This window comes from Lithobates pipiens, unplaced genomic scaffold (genome assembly GCF_037356315.1).
Source record: "Lithobates pipiens isolate NorthernLeopardFrog02 unplaced genomic scaffold, aLitPip1_a1.2 Scaffold_19, whole genome shotgun sequence".
In the NCBI taxonomy this organism is placed as follows: Eukaryota; Metazoa; Chordata; class Amphibia; order Anura; family Ranidae; genus Lithobates; species Lithobates pipiens.
In genome coordinates this window covers 421,794,444-421,817,410 of record NW_027507764.1, presented here as the reverse complement: position 1 = coordinate 421,817,410, position 22,967 = coordinate 421,794,444, and the positions used below count along the sequence as shown (strand labels likewise).

The window sequence follows — 22,967 nt, the reverse complement described above, 5'->3', positions numbered from 1 at the left end:
GTGTGTGTATCCATCCATCCATCCCTGTGTGTGTGTGTATCCATCCATCCGTGTGTGTGTGTGTGTGTGTGTGTGTGTGTGTGTGTGTGTGTGTGTGTGTGTGTGTGTGTGTGTGTGTGTGTGTGTGTGTGTGTGTGTGTCCAGCCTACCTGTGTCCCGAGCCTTTGTCCCGAGCCTCCGTCCCGTGTCGTGCCTTGCCTTCGTCCCGTCCCGTCCCGTGCCGTGCCGTGCCTTGCCTTGCCTCCGTCCCGTGCCCTCTTCGTCGGCGGCCATTGTAAAATTCAAAAGCCGCGCCTCCTCCTTCGCCTGTGATAGGCGGAACACTGAATTTCCCAGCAGCCTGTGTTCCGCCTATCACAGACGTCGTATCATCCTCGTCCGTAGTACGAGGATGATACGACGTCCGTGATAGGCGGAACACAGGCTGCTGGGAAATTCAGTGTTCCGCCTATCACAGGCGAAGGCGGAGCCGGAGGCGCGGCTTTTGAATCAGAATGGCCGCTGTCTGTCTGCTCGACACGCTGATCGAGCGGGCAGACAGCGATGACTCGAGTATAAGCCGAGGGGGGCACTTTCAGCCTCAAAAAAGAGGCTGAAAATCTCGGCTTATACTCGAGTATATACGGTACATCAATTTTGGGTTTGATAAAACTTTAATTTTTTAATCAGTTTAATGTATCTAATCCATCCTTCTATGTTATCCTGTTGTAACCTGTACAAGATAACACTATAGGAGGTTGCCCCCGCTGACCTAGCTCTGAAAGTACCAACACCCTGTCTTGGGCTGCATTCGTTTTATAGCCAGTATTCAAGAACCATGCTGTCCGTGAGTGCAGAACTCCCGATATTCATACTTGTTCCAAGAACTAAAGCCACTGCATTAGCCTTATAGCCAGGCCACTAGAATTTTTAGGAGGTCCCATATTTTTCTTGCCAAAGGTTTCATTCAAAGTAAGCCTGCATAAATGAAACGTACAAATAAGACCAATACTATATATTAGACACCCTTAGATGCCTAATCGTACCGTTGCTGCACCCCCTACCTACCTAATTCTCCAACAAAATGTTGTTAAAAACTTCAAGTATATCAACTTTCAGAAATACACAAAATATACTTAGAGCACCACTCCACCAGCATGACACAACAGTAAGGAATGGCTTCAGCCTATATGACTCCGCCGAGAAATCATTCCCGACGAGTTTCACCTCTCCCACCGGGGCTTAGTCATTTTCAGAAAGACACAATTTGCTCAAGATTTTCAGGGACTCCAACAGAGATAGAAGAACAGACACATAATTACGCCACCTAAAAATATCAAACTTTGCACATTACTTTCTTGGTATATGTTCAATTGAACTGAACGCTGGTTTCATACAGAAAACCGCGGTCTCCACTGAACATAGACAACAGGTTCCTGGCCAGACCATAGCAGATCTTACCACTGTGTAGCTGTGCTCAGCTTCTAGATATTTCTTATATTCACAGTTAAGTTTGTCGAAGACTGTAGCAATGACTGGCAGCGATGCCCTATCCATCTCTGATAACACTGAAGAAGACATAATAGAACGTTGTTTGGGTTAATGCTGTTACAATGTGTATTTTCTGTTAAAATATAGTGTAGTCAGCACTTACTTTGTGAGCAAACTGATAAAATGACAGCTTTACAGTCTTTACGTTGAAGCAAAAAATCCATTAGTCGCCCCTTGTCTGTCAGCTGGTGCACAATAGGCTGCAGTTTGATACGAAGGTACCACAGAAAACCTGACGACATAAAACAAATACTACAAAGTGTGAGGCGACCGACATAAGAATCACTGTAAAGAAGTTTTCTGCTTATGAAACCTTTCTTCCTATAACGAATATGCCCCCCCACACACACACAAACATCCTGAGCGCTTACCTTCACTAGCACTGATTATGATATCAGGCTGAAAGACAATCCAAGAAGATGAATCTGATAGTTAAAGAACAAAATACAGAACAAACTGACACAACACTGCAGGTTCCTTACAGACAGAGTGCATAGTGTAGACAAGCAGCAATAGTAAGTGCACCATCTATAGGCAAGCAGTGATGCTGCAGCCTCTTCACATTTTTAGAAAATGTATGGAGCTTAGGAAGCCAGGACAGAAAGAAGGGAGGATATGCACAGCATTGCTGCATCCCCTGACCATAGGTAGCTATAAACAAGCTGATGAAGTCCCGCCCCCTGAGACATAACACATACGGAATCACATGACCACGTGACGTCACCCGCGTCGTTCCATTCATACTCGTGGCTATTATGATCGTTTTTTTACTGTTGATCCTTCGCACTGGGGAACAGTGCAATAGTAGTTTAATAAATTTGTATTTATTTTATTATACGGAGAGCACTATTGTGTACCCTTATTGCTAGTTCATGTCCGTTCGTTTGGAAACTGGTGGAGCCTATTTTTGGATATACGTGATGTACACTGCGCAGAATTATATCCCTAGCGCCATAGAGGTGAAAGTGGAATACCATATTTACCCTGTATTAAGGGACTGCTTGTTTGACCCTATTCATGCTGAGGGGTCCATCAGATGAGGCGAGCTGCTAGTACTCTCGATTGGTGGAGAAGATCACTTGGTTGAAGAGAGTGTTGTGCTTTTTCATTAATAAGATCACCTTGTATGGACAGTTGTTGATGTTTCTATGGACTTTCTTTTCTTTCAATTATACATTATGTCTTTTTTTGTCTAAGTGTTTTGCGCTGCACTGCTTTGTATTTTTAAACAACCCTTGCCTGGTATCTGGTTATATCCCTTGGCTGCCAAATTACCAACACCTCGTTTCTTGGCTACTAAACAGTACACTCGTATTGCCTATCACATACTATCCCACGTTTGATATCTCCTGCACACTGAATTCCCAACGTGTCAGGAAATCAAAAATTTTACAACTAGAGCAAGGATAGCAACTTTTACAGGTTAGCAATATTTAACTAAAAGGTTCCCCAATTCACCTGCACCATACAGATTAGCCTTTTTAACCACACTGCTGACACCATTCATGTATGGAACTGCTCAGCTGGACTTGGAAGCCAATGCTTTTTAGTGGAATACTCAGACCAGGGCAGTAAACTTCCTTGGCTGGGCTGCATCTTCCTGAAGTTAGCCGATAAGCTCTAAAAGCAGTGCAAACCTAAAGGCGGTGATGCAGGAAAGAAGGCTGTTCAGTTTCTGCCCGAGAGGTTTATTTTCCCTGCCGGGAAATTACAATTAGTGAAAGTATACATGCACATACACAGTGGATATAAAAAGTATACACACCGTTAAAATATCAGGTTTCTGTGATGTAAAAAAAAATTAGACAAAGATAAAATAATTTCAGAACTTTTTCCACCTTTAATGTGACCTATAAACTGTGCAACTCAGTTAAAACAAACTAATCTTTTAAGTGGAGGGAAATAAAAAAAAATAATAATAATATGGTTGCATAAGTGTGCACACCCTTAAACTAATACTTTGTTGAAACATCTTTTGATTTTATTACAGCACTCAGTCTTTTTGGATAGGAGTCTATCAGCATGGCACATCTTGACTTGGCAATATTTGCCCACTCTTCTTTGCAAAAACACTTCAAATCTGTCAGATTGCGAGGGCATCTCTTGTGCACAGTCCTCTTCAGACAATCCCACAGATTTTCAATCAAATTCAGGTCTGGGCTCTGGCTGGGCCATCCCAAAACTTTAATCTTCTGGTGAAGCCATTGCTTTGTTGATTTGGATGTATGCTTTGGGTCATTGTCATACTGAAGGAAGAAGTTCCTCTTCATGTTCAGCTTTCTAGCAGAGAAGCCTGAAGGTTGTGTGCAAATATTGACTGGTATTTGGAAGTGTTCATAATTCCCTCTACCTTGACTAATGCCCCTGTTCCAGCTGAAGAAAAACAGCCCCAAATCATGATGCTGCCACCATCATGCTTCACTGTGGGTATGGTGTTCTTTTAGTTATGTGCAGTGTTGTTTTTGCGCCAAACATCTTTTGGAATTATGGCTAAAAAGTTCAACCTTGGTTTCATCAGATCAGAACACATTTTCCCACATACTTTTGGGAGACTGTTTTTGTAAAATTTAGCCAGGCTTGGATGTTTTTCTTCGTAAGAAAAGGCTTCCGTCTTGCCACTCTACCCCATAGCCCAGACATATGAAGAATACAGGAGATTGTTGTCACATGTACCACAAACCAGTAATTGTCAGATATTCCTGCAGCTTCTTTAATGTTGCTCTAGGCCCCTTGGCAGTCTCCCTGACCAGTTTTCTTCTGGTCTTTTCATCAATTTTGGGGGGACGTCCAGTACTTGGTAATGTCACTGTCGTGCCATATTTTCTCCACTTGATGATGACGGTCTTCACTGTGTTCAATGGTATATCTAATGCCTTGGAAATTCTTTTGTATCCTTCTCCTGACTGATACCTTTTAACAAGAAGTTCCCTCTGATGCTTTGGAAGCTATCTGCGGAACCCTGGCTTTTGCTGTACAATGCAAATAAGAAAATGTCAGGAAAGACCTACTAGAACAGCTGAACTTTATTTGGGGTTAATCGAAAGCAAAGTAAATGATGGCAGGTGTGTACTGACCCCTATTTAACATGAGTTTGAATGTGACTGCTTAATTCTGAACACAGCTATATCCTCAGTTATAGGAGGGTGTGCACACTTATGCAACCAAATTATTTTATTTTTACTCCCCTCCTGCCTAAAAGATTTCAGTTTGTTTTTCAAATGAGTTGTATAGTTTATAGGCCACATTAAAGGTGGAAAAAGTTCTGAAATTATTTATCTTCATCTAATTTTTCTACATCACAGAAACCTGACATTTTAGGGGTCAGGGGTGTGTAGACTTTTTATATCCACTGTATATGGATCACAAAAGTGCAGGCTGTTCTGCACTCCTGTGACCTGTTTTCAGCAGGCAGTGGGCTAAAGCCTACTGTTGGCTGATGTCAAAGAGCCAGTCCAGGCTCTGGCAAGATCTTGACAATGAAGTCGGGATCCACCCACATGCCTGGCTAGACGCCCGGCCCAGCCTCTCAGTGAGCCCGAAGCTCCCGCCCCCTCCACAGCCCAGCGCTCCAGTGAGCAAAGGAGGAGTAGAGGAGACAGTGGTAACTGACAGTCACCTGCTCTCTGCTCAGGGAGCCCTGAAAACTGAGCAATCAGCGGTGTTTATTTGCTTGGTTTTCAGTGTTAGAGCTGGGGGGGCAGATGTAGCATCCACCTAGGCAAGTATGATTTTGGAAAAAAAAATAAAAAATAAAACACATATATAGCATAAGCAACCACAGACAACTTGCCCATAATTTTGGGCTATGTATACAAATAACATTGATCCAATAGAAGAGAAATTAAGACAAAGGAGGGGAGGTATGGTATCCACACAATTACTGAAAGTAGTATAATGCTGTGTACACAGTGAATCACTACCTTGCCTACAACTTTTTTGGGATAAAATACACCCTATAAATACATGTATGTTGGAGACCTTATCGGCAAAGCAAATTTCAAGGGATCCCTATTCACACTTTACACGTGCAGCATAAGCTCAGCCTGTAAATCATTATAGAAAGGATACAGAGTTTGCATGGAATTGGGAGCTGTCCAGCCACAGCAGAAGGGCCTGCGAATTAAAGAACACAGAAAAATGAGATCAGAATGAACAACTATCTTTCTGTGATTTGTTGGTTGCTAAATTTGGAACTTTATATTGGTTTGACAACACATCAAAATGTCAACCAAAAATGATCATATACAAAGAGAGAAACCACACCCACCAAAAAGCATCAGGCTCTGATCCTGGGAATACATACCTGTCATGGGGATGTGGTATGGATGTATAGAACGGGCAGGTAGCACTGGTTGGTGTAAGATTACTGCGCCATCATACTCTCCTCGCAGGCGAATGTCAAAGATCACAGATGTCTGAAAGAAGTATGAATGAAATGCTCAGAAGTCCAGGATTATACAGGTAATGGCTGAAATCATTACACACCTTCTTACCTCAGTATCCTGGTGATGGACCACTACTAAATTATCTACAACATTGAGTGCAAACTTCCCTGTCCTGTTCAGTTTCAGAATGTACATCTTTTTACAGGAGCCTTCCCTGGAGAAAAACAAAGTAAAATGAGTACAAAGGAGAACATTCGGTTAACTTATACGATGATGAGGCTTATACACTACACTATTGCTTATACAATGAAAAAATTAATTTGCTGCGATTTCTGTTTACACAACTTAGACTAATTAGATTATTCCCAACAAAACAGCTTTCAGAAGAGTTGGGACTCATTAACACTAGCCCTCTGAAGTGTGATCCACCATTGACATTTGACAGAAATTATTTTGCCTCCTCACCGCCTATTTTAACCCCTAAACACCCACAACATGCCAATGTAAGCAGGTGAATAGAGTGTGTTCAGGGAGAGATAACGAAGCACGACAGAAGGGATCATTTTGACTGAGCTGTGACGCAAAGCATCGCATCATGTGAACACCCCCATTTGCTGCCTTTGCACCTTAAGCTCAAAACTGTTGGAGGGTGGCAAAAACATGTCTCAACCCTATATTTTTACTGCTCTCAAGCAGGACTGAATCACATTAACAGGCTACCCCTATATATACACACACAAGTGTAACATGTAAAATGTTACAAAAGGTGAACCTATCCTTAAAGCAGAGACATGCAGGCTGTCCAATGGGGGTTAGACAGCTTGATCACTTTTCATCTGTAATTTTTAGGAAATTTGAGCCACAATATTAAGTATGACCCAACACATACTGTGTATCAGGGGATATGCAATTAGCGGACCTCCAGCTGTTGCAAAACTACAAGTCCCATCATGCCTCTGCCTCTGGGTGTTATGCTTGTGGCTGTCAGAGTCTTGCTATGCCTCATGGGACTTGTAGTTCTGCAACAGCTGGAGGTCCGGTAATTGCATATCTCTTCTATATATGAAGCTGCTGTTTTATTCAGATATTCAGTATTTGCATATTATGATTGAATTCCATACCGTGGTAAGTGATAGAGGACCACCTCAGCTCCAGGGCTGCTGGAAGCTTTTGCATGATGTCTCAGGAACATAACATAAAGCTGCCCATATCTAACAAAAAAAACAAAACAAGAGAATATTCAAATTATTCTAAAACGAATAACTAGAGAAATCGAGAACTGCTGTGTGTAAATGTAATAGAAACACTTAATCAAAATACAATTAACACTATACAAAGATCATTGTGATAATAGTCTAAAAGATAAAAGGTCTAACATCTTCTCCCAGGTACACCGTACTAAATTTCTGAAATGTATACAGGAACAAGTTTATGATTAAGACAGATTTTGTTGTATGGATTTAAACCCATTACATGACTAATCCCTATTTGTATATGTTCCAATCCCCATTCCCGTAGTGTTTACATTGTCGCCATTGCGATGTCTCTCTCAGAAATCTTTGCTTGCTTTGTGGAGGATACTGGTAACTCTATTTCAAACTTTGCCATCTTTGACATTGTTCCACTCTGTTGGGAAGACAAATGTTAAAACTGGGTGAAGAACTATGAAAACATAAGTCTAGACTTGTAGATTATTTAAAAATAATTATTAGTGTAAAAACATGTTATGCTTACCTGCTGAGTGCAAGGATTTTGGTCCTCCTATTCTTACATCCCCCGCCAGTGGTCCTGGCTCCTCCCCCCTGCCTAGTGCCCACCACAGCAAGCTGCTTGCTAAGGGGACAACTCATGCATGCTTACTCTTGAGCCGAGCTGTGTGTGTCTATTAACACACACACACACACACACACACAGCGTGGCTCGGCCTCGCCCCTCCCCATGCTGCCTCCTCACTGGCTGTGACTGACAGCTGTCTCCAAGCCTATGAGGAGGAGAGAGCTGCTGCTCTCATGCACCGCGCTGGATCAAGATCAGCCTCAGGTAAGTATAAGGCCGGGGCCGGGAGTAACTGCACTTAAAAGGTATTTTACCTTAATGCAGCAAATGCATTAAAAAAGGTAAAAACCTTCAGCCCTCAGAACCACTTTAAACTGATACCAAACAATAGCCTTTAAAAATAATCCATACACATCCACTTAATTACTTTGTAATCTAGTTTTCAAGAAACTGGTTCTGTGTTTTCCTGCCTCCTTGTAACATTTTACGTGAGCTCCCGAAACTCTCTTTTTACCCTCACTTCCACTTGTCTGAAACAAGCAGTGCACGTTAGTTGGGGTCACATGCACTGCTCTATGTACACTAGAAATCCCATAGTTCATAGCCCCTAGCTCCCATCTCAGGAGCGATCAAAAGTTGTTCTTACATACAAAAGGTGTTTCTATTAAATAACGAGGCTGTGACCCCACCTAGCAAACAAAGCAGTCAGAACCGGTTATAACTTGCATGCGTGTTGACCATGAACATGTTTGAACCTGCATGACAAGCAACACTACTCTATGACGTTTATTTGATTGTGAGTCGCCATTTACAGTGGGGCAAAAAAGTATTTAGTCAGCCACCAATTGTGCAAGTTCTCCCACTTAAAAAGATGAGAGAGGCTTGTAATTGTCATCATAGGTATACCTCAACTATGAGGGACAAAATGTGGAAACAAATCCAGACAATCACATTGTCTGATTTTTGAAAGAATTTATTTGCAAATTATGGTGAAAAATAAGTATTTGTTCAATATCAAAAGTTCATCTCAGTATTTTGTTATATATCTTTTGTTGGCAATGACAGAGGTCAAACTTTTCTGTAAGGCCGCGTACACACGCGGGGACTGTTCGCCCAACTTTGTCCGTCAAACAGTTTCGGCAAACAGTCCGCTCAAACTTAGCATGGACGGACATGGCCACACACGACGGACGAACAGTTTGCTGAAACCGTGCGCGATGACGTGAACGGCACGTACGACGGGACGAAAAATACGACGTCCTATACACTGCATTATAACTTTCGGCGTGTAAATCCTTTTTGAGCATGCGCGGAAGTTAGTTTGACGAACAAGCCTACACACGAGCGGACTGTTCGCTGAAACAAGGTTTCAGCGGACAGTTTTTCGGAAATTCCGAAAAACCTTGTTCGTCAAACTGTCCGCTGAAACTGTCCGCTGAAAGCCCACACACGAGCGGACTGTCCGCCCAAACACTGTTCAGCGGACAAAGTTGGGCGAACAGTCCGCCCGTGTGTACGCGGCCTAAGTCTTCACAAGGTTGTCAGACACTGTTGCTGGTATGTTGGCCCATATCTCCATGCAGATCTCCTCGAGCAGTGATGTTTTGGGGCTGTCGCTGGGCAACATGGACCTTCAACTCCCTCCAAAGGTTTTCTATAGGGTTGAGATCTGGAGCTAGGCCATTCCAGGACCTTGAAATGCTTCTTACAAAGCCACTCCTTTTTTGCCCAAGCAGTGTGTTTGGGATCATTGTCAGGCTGAAAGACCCAGCCACGTTTCATCTTCAATGCCCTTGCTGATGGCAGGTTTGCACTCAAAATCTCACGATACATGGCCCCATTCATTCTTTCATGTACACGGATCAGTCATGTTCCCTTTGCAGAGAAAACGCCCCAAAGCATGATGGTGCCACCCCCATGCTTCACAGTAGGTATGGTGTTCTTTGGTTGCAACTCAGCATTCTCTCTCCTCCAAATACAATGAGTTGTGTTTCTACCAAACAGTTCTACTTTGGTTTCATCTGACCATATGACATTCTCCCAATCCTCTTCTGGATCATCCAAATGCTCTCTAGTAAACCTCAGACAGGCCCGGACATGTACCGGCTTAAGCAGGGTGACATGTCTGGCACTGCAGGATCTGAGTCCCTGGCGGCGTAGTGTGGTACTGATGGTAGCCTTTGTTACAGATCATCTCTGCAGATCATTCACTAGGTCCCCTCGAGTGGTTCTGGGATTTTTGCTCACCGCTGTTATCACCTTGTCATCTTTTTGAACCCACGGGGTGAGATCTTGCGTGGAGCCCCAGATCGAGGGAGATTATCAGAGGTCTTGTATGTCTTCCATTTTCTAATTATTGTTCCCACTATTGATTTCTTCACACCAAGCTGCTTGCCTATTGCAGATTCAGTCTTCCCAGCCTGGTGCAGGTCTACAATTTTGTTTCTGGTGTCCTTCGACAGCTCTTTGGTCTTCATCATAGTGGAGTTTGGAGTATGACTGTTTGAAGTTGTGGACAGGTGTCTTTTATACTGATAAGTTCAAACAGGTGCCATTAATACAGGTAATGAGTGGAGGACAGAGGAGCCTCTTGAAGAAGATACAGGTCTGTGAGACAGAAATCTTGCTTGTTTGTAGGTGAACAAATACTTATTTTCCACCATAATTTGCAAATAAATTCTTTTAAAAAAATCAGACAATGTGATTGTCTGGAATTGTTTCCACATTTTGTCTCTCATAGTTGAGGTATACCTATGATGAAAATTACAGGCCTCTCTCATCTTTTTAAGTGGGAGAACTTACACAATTGGTGGCTGACTAAATATTTTTTTGCCCCACTGTAGATTGGTTGTGTTTTCTGTAGTGTGCTGAAAAAATGCTCAGTTTAAATGTTGAGCTACGTGTCAATTCGAAATTTTTTGTAAAATTGCACAAAGCACCAACAGAATGTTTTCAAATGCTACTACAGCTTATGGAAATGACAGTGTTTCTCCAGAGTAGGCGACCCATCAGAGTTTGTAACGGAAGTTACGCTTCATCGCCACCATCTTGCTACACCACGCACTCGTCCACAGTAAGTATACGGTGAGAAGGCGGCAAGCGGTCATCTTTTTACACTCGCCGCCGTCTTGCATTTTACACCCTTTTTTAAACAGTAAACGGAGCTTATATAGTGAAATTCATTATTTTGAAATCCCTCAGACTGTTTTGATGTTGAATTATAAAAGCAGCAATGTTCTGTCAGATTAGCAAACCTGTGAGATCAGTATGCTTGCCGCTGCTTTTAAAATTCAACATCTAGACAAACGGATTTTTAAATACTGCATTGCACAATATAAGCTTTGTTTACTGTTAAAAATAAGTGTGAAATATTAAACTCTGGTGGGTGTAACAAGATGTCCGCTTGTCGCTTTCTCACTGTATCCTTACTGTGGACGAGTGTGGGATGTAGCAAGATGGCGACGACTGAACCTCACTTCCATTACAAACTCCAACGGGTCGCCTAATCTGATGCAACAACGGTCTGTCTGGTGCATGAGTGACACAAAAGATTCAGCGAGGGATGCGAGAATCAATTCCCAAAAGTTAAATCCGTGCTTAAAAGGGACACGCTTCAAGTCAGTTGATGCTGTAAAGAAGAAAAACGGAGGATGTGTTGAAACAGTGGACAGAAATTGATTCTCTCCAGCTTGTGACCAGTGGAAAACTGCAGCAATGCATTAGTGCAAATGGGGACTGAAGTGGACAAGCATTACATTTGTAATACATATAAATAAAGGTGAGCAAAGAAAGGAATTTGGAGGGGGCTAAGAACAATAAAAAGGTACTTTTTGCCTTAAAAATATATACTTGAAGATATCCGTTTTATACAGCGTTAGATGTCCCTTTAAATAAAGCATTACAGAATAACTTGATGACAAAAAAAATATAGAATTTCCAGCAAAATCTGTTTGAGTAAGCACTAAACTTCTCAACATAAAATGAAACGTATAGTTACTTCCCATTCATCGCCTACTAAGTTGTAGCAAAACAAAGATGGGTGGAGAAATCTCTCACTGGCCATTAGTATACAAAAAAAAAAAAAAAAAGCAGCAAAATTTAAGAAAAGTAACTAGTAAAAAGGTAAAATTTGCTTTCAGAGTACTCAAAATAAAATCATTTTGTCTGTAAGCAATGCCCATGGCTGAGATTTCTATTTGCAATAAATATGTCCAGTCCCTGCATTGCCTGCTCTTTGTAATGGTTTTGCACAGAGCAGCCTGGATCCTCCTCTTCTTGGGTCCCATACTGGCTCTTCTGGCTCCTTCTGCGCTCCCGACCCATGGCTCTGTGTGTCCATTCACACACAGAGCTGCGGTTTGGCCCTTTCCCCTGACTGGCTCACTGGCTGTGATTGACAGCAGTGGGAGCCAATAGCTCCTGCCAAAAGCCAATCAGGAGTGCGAGTCTCCAGAGAAGCAAGGCTCTCGTGGACATCGCTGGATTGAGAGGGGATTCAGGTAAGTATTAGGAATAATAATAAAAAAATAAAATAAAAGAAATTACGGTATCATCCTTATTCCAAGGTAAAGGAACTTGGCCTCTTTGCCCACTGAGGTGGCACACTTTCTAAGTAAAAACCCCCAGCCACCGATAGTTATGTTCCCCGCCACAACCCTGCGTCTAAGCTCAATGGTAAACAGGTGGCTCCTCCTGCTGATCTGGTGACAGTGTTTAAGCATGGCAATTGACTCTTCAGACTTTAGCACTGCATCTTGGGAAGTGCCCAAATGCCCCCCCATACAAGTAAGGACCAGGTATTTACTGAAGGCTCCAATGGAGCAACAGAGCAACGGTGGAGCACCTGATATGTGAGCATCAAGGGGTGGGGGATTTTGCAATGGGCAAAGAGACAGATTATCTTAAATAAAAAATACAAAAATGTCTCAGGTAATCTTGACCTCCCTTAATGTGGTCGCTCCAAAAGAATGGAAATTATCTCAGGGGTCCAAACCCACCAGAGGAGCTTCTGCTTTAGCTAGGGTACATCTACTGCAGTGCTGCCTTACCTTGAAGTGGAACGGCTGTAGCACATTACATAGGTTGGCAGTAGATAGCAGGATGACACTGCTCTCCGGACAGTACATGTACCAATTCACATTAATACTCTGACTCTTCAGTAACTTCAAGGTCCGCTTTTCAGCCAGCACCTGTAAACACATAACATTTCCTGTTAGAGAACCAGTACACAAACTACAACCCTTTTCTTCTGAATAGACGAGTATAGTGGCCATTTGTGTTCCCAATTGGATACCTGATAAAACTCAATTCCTTGGTCGGTTATGAAGACGATCTCTGTGGCACTAGTCCAGCAAAATCCCAAAATCTTTGCATTTTTGGTCTTAAAAAGAAAGAAAACAAAATCTTTATTTTGTGCAAGTTATTTAAGGATATTCGATCCAACCATATTGGAAAAAAAAAAAAAAAAGACTAAAGTTTCATACCTGCCTGTCTGCACTGTACACCAAGCTGCACAAACATACAAACACACACACACACACGAATGAAAATGACCAGGAAGCAGACTGGCCAAAGATGTGGGATGCCGCAGTTCCGGATTGAAGGTGATTAATCAGAAATCAGCTGAAATTCGAGCAGCGCATGTCTTTCTTGGCACCACCTGGCTCGACATACTTTGATATAAGAATAAGAATAAGTTCACCTTTCAGAACATGCTACACCCTTTGCAGCTGTCAACTTGTAGTTTTCAATTAACTACCACAACGCTTTGGTAGCTTATTATGCGCAAGCCCATACACGGACAGATCTGCAGGAGACCTGCATGGCACCAGCAATCGCACATCATTACTGCAATGTCTGTGGGGTGCGATTTGAGACAGTTTGTATAGCTTGCATCGCATCTGCACCAAAATGGTGCAGGACCCTTTTTTTTCCCCTTCGCCCCTGAATTGCATTGCATGGGTGTTCACGCCCATGTGATCCTAGCAATCGCACTGCGTTTTGTGATCCATTTCTGGGTGTCATTAAGAGATTCCTCCACCCATGCCGTTATATTTCTCTCATTCGGTGCACAGGATTTATCCAGATGTGAAGATAATTTTCAACCATAACACAGTGATATTGTGAAAGCAAATATGAATACAGGAAAATGTATATACAGTGGATATAAAAACGTCTACACACCCCTGTTCAAATGTCTGTGATGTAAAAAAAAAAAAAAATAAATAAAAATAATGAGACAAAGATAAATCATTTCAGAACTTTTTCCACCTTTAATGTGACCTATAAACTGTACAACTTAATTGAACAACAAACTGAAATCTTTGGAGTTGAAGCCTACATCACAACACTTGCTTGGCAATTGAGAATAAATCTGGTTCATTTGATATGCTACACTATTATTGAGTCCACCTAAAAATCTGGGTGTAGGAGGTTTCTTGTTTGGATCCCATAGTAGCTTAGACATAGCTTGAGCGTTGCCAGATTTCCTAGTATAGGGGGGGTCAATACATCTGGTAAGCAGAAAGCGTGTCTCCCGTCGATGGAGCACTAAAACAGGGACACAGAATAACAGGATCTGTGCCTATATGGTCCTATTTAATATTTTTGTATGGAGACTTTATTTTAGATTTCACACCTATGTAACACTTGTGGGAAAAAAATAAAAATAAATAAATATATATATATATATTTTTTTTTTTCCCCACAAGTGTTACATCTAAAATGTATTTATATATATGTATTATATATATATATACACACATACATATATACACATACACACACACACACACACACACATATATATATATATATATATATATATATATATATATATATATACACACACACACAAAAAATTCACACCTATGTACCACTTGTGAAATTGTATGTATGTATCTATATATCATATATATATATATATATATATATATATATATATATATATATATATATATATATATATATATATATATATATATATATATATATATATACACACACACACACACATATACCGTATATACTCGAGTATAAGCCGAGATTTTCAGCCTCTTTGTTGAGGCTGAAAGTGCCCCCCTCGGCTTATACTCGAGTCATCGCTGTCTGCCCGCTCGATCAGCGTGTCGAGCAGACAGACAGCGGCCATTCTATAATTCAAAAGCCGCGCCTCCGGCTCCGCCTTCGCCTGTGATAGGCGGAACACTGAATTTCCCAGCAGCCTGTGTTCCGCCTATCACGGACATCGTATCATCCTCGTACTACGGACGAGGATGATACGATGTCCGTGATAGGCGGAACACAGGCTGCTGGGAAATTCAGTGTTCCGCCTATCACAGGCGAAGGCGGCGGCGCAGCTTTTGAATTTTACAATGGCCGCCGAGGCGCCGACGAAGAGGGCACGGGACGGAGGCAAGGCAAGGCACGGCACGGGACGGGACGGAGGCAAGGCACGGCGGCAAGGCACGGCACGGGACGGAGGCAAGGAGGCAAGGCACGGGACGGAGGCTCGGGACAAAGGCTCGGGACACAGGTAGGCTGGACACACACACACACACACACACACACACACACGGATGGAGACACACACACACACACAGGGATGGATGGATACACACACACACAGGGATGGATGGATGGATGGAGACACACACGGATGGATGGATGGATACACACACACACAGGGATGGATGGATGGATGGAGACACACACGGATGGATGGATGGAGACACACACACACAGGGATGGATGGATGGATGGATGGAGACACACACACACAGGGATGGATGGATGGATGGACACACACACACACAGGGATGGATGGACGGACACACAGGGATGGACGGACACACAGGGATGGACGGACACACAGGGATGGACGGACACACACACAGGGATGGACAGGCATGTCTCACCCTCGGCTTATACACGAGTCAATAAGTTTGCCAGTTTTTTTGGGGGTAAATTGGGGGCCTCGGCTTATATTCGGGTCGGCCTATACTCGAGTATATACGGTACACACATTTATACTTATTTTAGTTTATTGATAACTTGTATTCAGGTATTTTGAAGTGCTGCTGTCTGAATAAATGTTATATTCCGATTACTTTGCATGCAAGTTTTTTTTTTTTTTTTTTACAACACAATATACAGTCTATATTTACACTATATTAACAACACAATACAAACCCCTTACCTTACATTCCTGTGAATATTCTAGCTGAGAATAATCTTGAATTAGGTTGATAAAATCCTAGGAAATAGAAACCAAAGCACAGTATGTGATGACAGTGATCAAACTATTTTGATAAAAATATGATCTGTTTTTTTTTTATATGTATGTACAGCTGCTGGCTTTGTATGATTTCTGTCTTTCAATTGTTGTATAATTGCTGGGATATGTAAACAGCCTTTGGGTTACAGAACCGCAACGATGCCTGAACTTTACCAATGTACAAAGAAGGTAGCTTTAAAATGTTCTCCCATATTTATACTTGCAGGGCTGATTATTATTATTATGATGATGCAGGATAACATTTTATTGTACATTTTAGGGGAGACAGGCATACAGAAGGACATGAGAACTGCACAGCATTGCCATTCAGAGATCAACATGTGACTCACCACAGCCTTAGCAGTCCTTTGCACAGCAAGAATTTTGTTTCCTAATGAAAACTTGATACACTTCACTTCTCCCTTGTCTTCCATTCTACAAAATAAAAATAAAGACATAAAAAACAATTCAACATCCTCACTTACAGTGCCTTGAAAAAGTATTCATACCCCTTGAAATTTTCCACATTTTGTCATGTTACAACCAAAAATGTAAACGTGTGTATTGGGATTTTGTGTGATAGACCAACACAAAATGGCACATAATTGTGATGTGGAAGGAAAGTGATAAATAGTTTTCACATTTTTTGTTTTTACAAATACCGTATTTATCGGCGTATAACACACACTTTTTTCCCCTTAAAATCAGGGGAAAATCACGGGTGCGTGTTATACGCCGATCCGCCGCGATTCCCTTGCGATTTTTTGGCTCTGGGCGGCCTTAAGCCGCCTTCGGCCCTTCTCGCAGCTTTGGCCCGCCTTCAGCCCTTCTCTGCGGTTTTCGAGAGCGGCCGAAAGCCTCAGAGTACGGCCGACGTGGCCGAAAACCGTCGAAAACCTCCGAGTACGGCCGAGGCGGCCGAAAGCCTCCGAGTACGGCCGAAAGCCGAGAACTTCCGGGCGCGCCATTTTTAAAAACAAAAGCTGAGGGGACAACGATGCACATGGCTGCAATGACGGGCAAGGCTACAATGACGGACAGGCTGCATGACAAGGCTGCAAATGACACTGACAAGGCTTCAGATGGACACTGATAAGGCTGCATTGATGGGCATTTAAATGTAAGTTTTTTTTCCTTAAATTTCCCTCCTAAACTTGGGGCTCGTGTTATACGCAGATAAATACGGTAAATGTGAAAAGTGTGTCGTACATTTTGTATTCAGCCCCCCTGAGTCAATACTTTGTAGAATCACCTTTCACTGCAATTACAGCTGCAAGTCTTTCTGGGGATGTCTCTACCAGCTTTGCCCATCTAGAGAGTCACACTTTTGCCCATTCTTCTATGCAAAATAGCTCAAGTTCTGCCTGATTGGATGGAGAGTGTCTGATAATTTTCAAGTCTTGCCACAGATTCGCATTTGGATATATGTCGGGATTTTGACTTTGCCATTCTAACACATGAATAAGCTTTGATCTAAACCTTTCCATTGTAGCTCTGGCTGTATGTTTCGGGTCGTTGTCCTGCTGGAAGGTGAACTTCTGCCCCAGTCTCAAGTTTTTTGCAGACTAACAGGTTTTCTTAGATTGCCCTGTATTTGGCTCCATCCATCTTCCCATTAACTCTGACCAGCTTCCCTGTCCCTACGGAAGAAAAGCATCCCCACAACATGATGCTGCCACCACCATGTTTCACAGTGGGGATGGTGTGTTCAGGGTGCTGTGCAGTGTTAGTTTTCCACCACACATAGCGTTTTGTTTTTAGACAAAAAAGTTAAACTTTTGGTCTCATCTGACCAGAGCACCTTCTTCCACATTTGCTGTGTTCCCCACATGGCTTCTCGCAAACTGCAAACTTCTTATGGCTTTCTTTCAACAATGACTTTCTTCTTGCCACTCTTCCATAAATACCAGATTTGTAGAGTGCATAACTAACAGTTGTCCTGTGGATAGATTCTCCCACATGAGCTGTGGATCTCCGCAGCTCCTCCAGAGTTACCATGGACCTCTTGGCTGCTTCTCTGATTAATGCTCTTCTTGCCAGGCCTGTCAGTTTCAGTGGGCGACCATGTCTTGGTAGGTTTGCAATTGTGCCATACTCTTTCCATCTTCAAATGATAGATTGAACAGCACTCCATGAGATGTTCAAAGCTTGGGATATTTTTTTTTTTTTATAACCCTGCTTTAAACTTCTCCACAACTTTATCCCTGACCTGTCTGGTGTGTTCGTTGGCCTTAAAGTGGAAGTAAACTCCCCTTATCGTTTTCAGCCAAGGAAGCTGCCATCTTTGCCTCTATTTAATCTTCAACTGCTATGGTGCTGCACATGTGATTCGTTAGGACACCAGCCATTGGATGGTTTGATAGTTTGGGTGAGAGCACAGCCAATGTGCAGTTAGCATTCCCGGCATGCTTTTTTTTTTTTTTTTTTTAACTGTTTAAATCGACGGGTTTACTTCCACTTTAATGATGCTGTTTGCTCACTAAGTTTCTCTAACAAACCTGAGGGCTTCACAGAACAGCTGTATTTATACTGAGATTAAGTTACACATAGGTGGACTATTTACTAATTAGGTGACTTCTGAAGTCAATTGGTTTTAGTTAGGGGCTGAATACAACAAATGCATGCCACACTTTTCACATATTTATATATATATAAAAAGATATTTGAAAACCATTCATCCTTTTCCTTCCACTTCACAAATTTGTGCCACTTTGTGTTGATCTATCACAAACTCCTGATAAAATACATTTTTTTGGTTTTAACATGACAACATGTGTGAAATTTCAAGGCACTGTATGTATAGGGAACAGAATCCCACAAAGTGGAACCTGGGGAGTGGGATCTGCCATTTAGAATTAATTTCGGCAATGAAAATATTTTGGTCATAGTTTTTCAGCTACTTGTTTTCAGTGACGACAACAAAAAAAGAAAACAACATTTAGAATTAAGTAACTTGATGAAAACTATGATGGAAATCAATTCCAATATTCGTCAAATAAAAACGGACAGAAAATATGGGGGAGGGAAGTTTATCCACCTGAACTTCTGTTTTCCTCGGAGCTCCACCTCTCTGTTAAAGCCTCAGCCCCCTATCGGCAAGCTATATTGGCTGAAAGACGCAGACTCCAACCAATCTTTCCCTTTCTTAGGCAGTTCAACACTAAGGATGAGCTCTGGCGTGTTCGCACAGCCCACGTGCAGAGCCCGCCAGGAAGTCAGCACTGCGTTGCACTAATCACAGGCAGTGAGACATTTCCTGATCTCTGCAGCCGCGTATAGGGACAATATCTCAGTGCCTGTGATTAAAGCAGCGCCGACTTCCTGATGCGCTCACGTGGGCTTTGTGAATACGCCGGAACTCATCCTTATTCAACACATTGCACTCGTATCTCTTTGGCGCCCTCTACTGGCCTTTTCTAAATCAGCAACATCTCCAGCCTATAATATTAGCAAATTCAATTTTAACCACTTCCCACCCACCCTACTGTCAAATGATTGCCAGGCAGGACATTCGTCAAATGGCGGCTATGCTGTTGCACAATCTGTCATTGGCTGTGTCCAGTGGACGACTGATCAGTGTACCGCCCCGCTTCTGCTACCATGTGATCGCTGTGACCAATCACAGAAGATCACTTGACAGTTATAAACAATGGATGGCTTCCTTTCATTCCATCTATTGTGTATAATTGTGTTGCTAGCTGTGATTGGCTACAGTATTCACTTGGTACAGACGGATTAATCGCAGCCCATCTGTACCGTGTAACTAGCTGTGGCCAAAAAAATGGTTTTAAATCCAAGAATAAGAGGTCTTAAAAATTCACCATCTCCCTATAGTAATAGAACAAAAAAAAAAAGGGAAAACAGGAGTTTTAGGGTGTGAAATGAATTGCTTTAATAAACAATTTCATCAATTTTATTTGAACAAAGCATGGTTAAAAAATTACATTTAAAACCAACACATAAAGGTATGGTCAAGATACAAAAGTGGGTAGCCTCTACATGTTTCGCCATAATCCTGATTATGGCAAAACATGTAGAGGCTACCCACTTTTGTATCTTGACCATACCTTTATGTGTTGGTTTTAAATTGAACTTTTTAACCATGCTTTGTTAAAATAAAATTGTTGTTTATTACAGTAATTCATTTCGCACCGTAAAACTCCCATTTTTGCTTTTTGTTTATTCTATTAGCTGTGGCCAATCATGGCTAATCACAACAAAACAAACTGAATGAATCATTTACATTCAGTAAAATGGTTGCTTATACAGTGAGGGAAGAATAAGAACATTAAGGTCCTGGAGTGGCCTAGTCAGTGTTCAGACCTTAATCCCATAGAAAATATGTGGAGGGAGCTGAAGGTTCCAGTTAAACGTCAGCCTCGAAACCTTAAGGATCTGCAAAGAGGAATGGGACAAAATCCCTCCTGAGATGTGTGCAAACAAAGTCATGTTTTTCGAAGGGGTCAAATACTGATTTTATTCATTAAATTCCAAATCAATTTATAACTTTGTTTAAATGTGTTTTATGGATATTTTTGTTATTCTGCCCCACTGTTAAAATAACCCCAACATTAAAATTATAGACTGATCATTTACCGTATTTGTCAGTGGGCAAAACGTACAAATACCTTTTCCTTCACTGTACCAGTGAAATCCACTGGAATAAACAATGTGTAAAATAAAAAAATCCTGATCACTTCCCCATATTACAGAGACACAAACTAGTGACAGTATGTTAAAAAAAAAAAAAAAAAAATCATGAATTATTTTTACATACTGGCACCAGTCAGTGTCCGTGATCAAATGAAATTAGATAAGCCATCATTACATAAGGACCAGGGTGTATATAAATCAATGATTTAAAAAAAATAAGTTTTTTTTATTTAAATCAGATTTTTGGGATTTAAATAGATTTTTTGGATTCTTATCAAAATGTATTTTAATAAAATGCTTTTGGAGTAAAAAAAAAATAAAAATCAATCAATCTAAAGATAGATTTCTATTTAAGATACTAATAATTTAGTTTATTCAGCATGAAATGGAGCTTAGTTATGTAGCACGAGGCTGTATATTCTGCAATATTTACGTTTTTGGTAAATTCATTCAGTGAATCCAAGCTCTGCAAACAGATAACATGCACTGCATTCACACAATTTCACAGTAACCATGAGATAAAACAAAAAGGTACAGAAAACTGGAGTTAGTACTCACCGGTAACTCCTTTTCCAGTGGTCTTCCAGGACAGCCCCTGAGAGATGGAGTCCCTCCCATCGTTACCGGAAACACATTGCTAATCAGTTGTCAGTCGTTTACCAAGAACCGAAGGATGGAACTGTAAGAAACAACAACAACATAACCACAACAAACAATATCATTATTGTATTAAGCTTGTGAAAACATAAAAGGGTGGGATCGTGCTGTCCTGGAAGACCACTGGAAAAGAAGTTACCGGTGAGTACTAACTCCAGTTTTCCCCAGTTGTCTTCCAGGACAGCCCCTGAGAGGATCCCCTGCCCAAGTACTCACCAGATTAGGGTGGGACCACGGCCTGGAGGACTTTCCCAAAAGCCTGATCCTGACTGGACATTAGATCCAGTCGATAACGTTTTGCAAAGGTGGAAAAGCTTGACCACGTAGCTGCCTTACAAATTTGCTCCGGGGTAGCACCAGCCCTTTCTGCCCAGGAAGCCGCCAATGCCCTTGTGGAATGGGCCCTAACACCCCCAGTAGGGTCTTTGTTCATTGCTCTATAACCCTCTGTAATGGCTAACCTGATCCACCTAGCTATGGTGGCTTTTGAGGCCTTCTGTCCTTTGCGTTGACCTGAAAAAAGGACGAAGAGGGAATCTGAGATTCTAAAGGGACTTGTTACCTTAAGGTATTCTAAAATACAACGTTTAACATCCAACAAATGAAAAGTTTCCTCCTTCTTATTTGACGCATTCTGACAGAAAGAAGGAAGGACGATGTCCTGCGACCTGTGAAATTTAGATGCCACTTTTGGCAAGAACCCAGGGTCTGTTTTTAGAATCTTCCAAGATCTGTAGGAACAGTTCTCTTATAGAAAAAGCTTGCATCTCACTAACCCTGCGGGCTGAAGTTATTGCTACCAACAGGACTGTCTTGAACGTGACCAATCTTAGCGAGGACTCTGATATAGGTTCGAAAGGAGATCCTAAGAACGCTTTCAGAACGACAGCTAAATCCCAGGAAGGAGATTGGTTGACTCTGACTGGCTTACGTCTAGAGATTGCTTTACAAAATCTAGAAATGAAAGGATCTTCCTGCAACCTTCATTCCAAGTATACACTTAAGGCAGCTATCTTAACCTTGATAGTACTAGGGGTTAACCCCTTGTCTACCCCCTCTTGTAAGAATTGAAGGATATCAGCTGTGTGCATGCCCTTCCTCCCACAGTTGTCCAACCAACTATTGAATTTTCTCCAAACTTTCCTATATATAGCCCTGGTAGTTGGCTTTCTACTCTGTAACAGGGTCTGGATCACCTTATCCGACAGACCCTTCCTTCTCAAGATATCCTCCTCAGTAACCACGCCGAGAGGCTCAACAAGGTTACCCGAGGGTGAAAAAGAGGTCCCTGCGACAGGAGATCTCGTCTGCAGGGAAGTCTCAGTGGAGGCTGGTCCGACAGCTGTAGCAGCGTTGTAAACCATGGCCTTTTGGGCCAATATGGTGCCACAAGGATTAAGCAAGTCTCCTCCATAAGGAACTTTGCTAGAACCCTCGGGATAAGGTGGAGAGGTGGAAACGCATATGCCAGGCTGAAAGACCATGGAGTTTGTAACGCATCTACTGCCAAGGGACGATCCCCTGGGCATAGAGAGCAAAAAATTTTGGACTTTTGCATTCGACCTGTTTGCAAAAAGATCCACTACTGGCCTTCCCCAGTGAGTTACTATCAGATTGAAAACTTCTGAATGTAGCGACCATTCTTGATTCGAAACTTGTTGTCGACTCAAGAAGTCCGCAGTGCAGTTCAT

The 22,967-nt window shown here is 42.0% G+C and overlaps 1 protein-coding gene across 2 annotated transcripts in view; it reads right to left on the bottom strand.

The window, feature by feature from the left end:
- RMC1 (regulator of MON1-CCZ1) overlaps positions 1–22,967 on the bottom strand; it is a 60,122-nt gene that overhangs the window by 21,746 nt on the left and 15,409 nt on the right. Inside the window, exons 3-14 of one of the 2 annotated variants that reach the window (XM_077492576.1) lie at positions 16,317–16,401; positions 15,889–15,945; positions 12,985–13,071; positions 12,740–12,880; positions 7,441–7,541; positions 7,037–7,126; positions 6,024–6,129; positions 5,834–5,945; positions 5,599–5,643; positions 1,902–1,955; positions 1,634–1,762; positions 1,441–1,547 (exon numbers count right to left, since the gene is read on the bottom strand). In XM_077492576.1, the coding sequence (XP_077348702.1) occupies positions 1,441–1,547; positions 1,634–1,762; positions 1,902–1,955; positions 5,599–5,643; positions 5,834–5,945; positions 6,024–6,129; positions 7,037–7,126; positions 7,441–7,541; positions 12,740–12,880; positions 12,985–13,071; positions 15,889–15,945; positions 16,317–16,401 (1,114 nt within the window). The remainder of the gene's footprint in view (positions 1–1,440; positions 1,548–1,633; positions 1,763–1,901; positions 1,956–5,598; positions 5,644–5,833; positions 5,946–6,023; positions 6,130–7,036; positions 7,127–7,440; positions 7,542–12,739; positions 12,881–12,984; positions 13,072–15,888; positions 15,946–16,316; positions 16,402–22,967) is intronic. The other variant, XM_077492577.1, reaches the window with a different exon arrangement.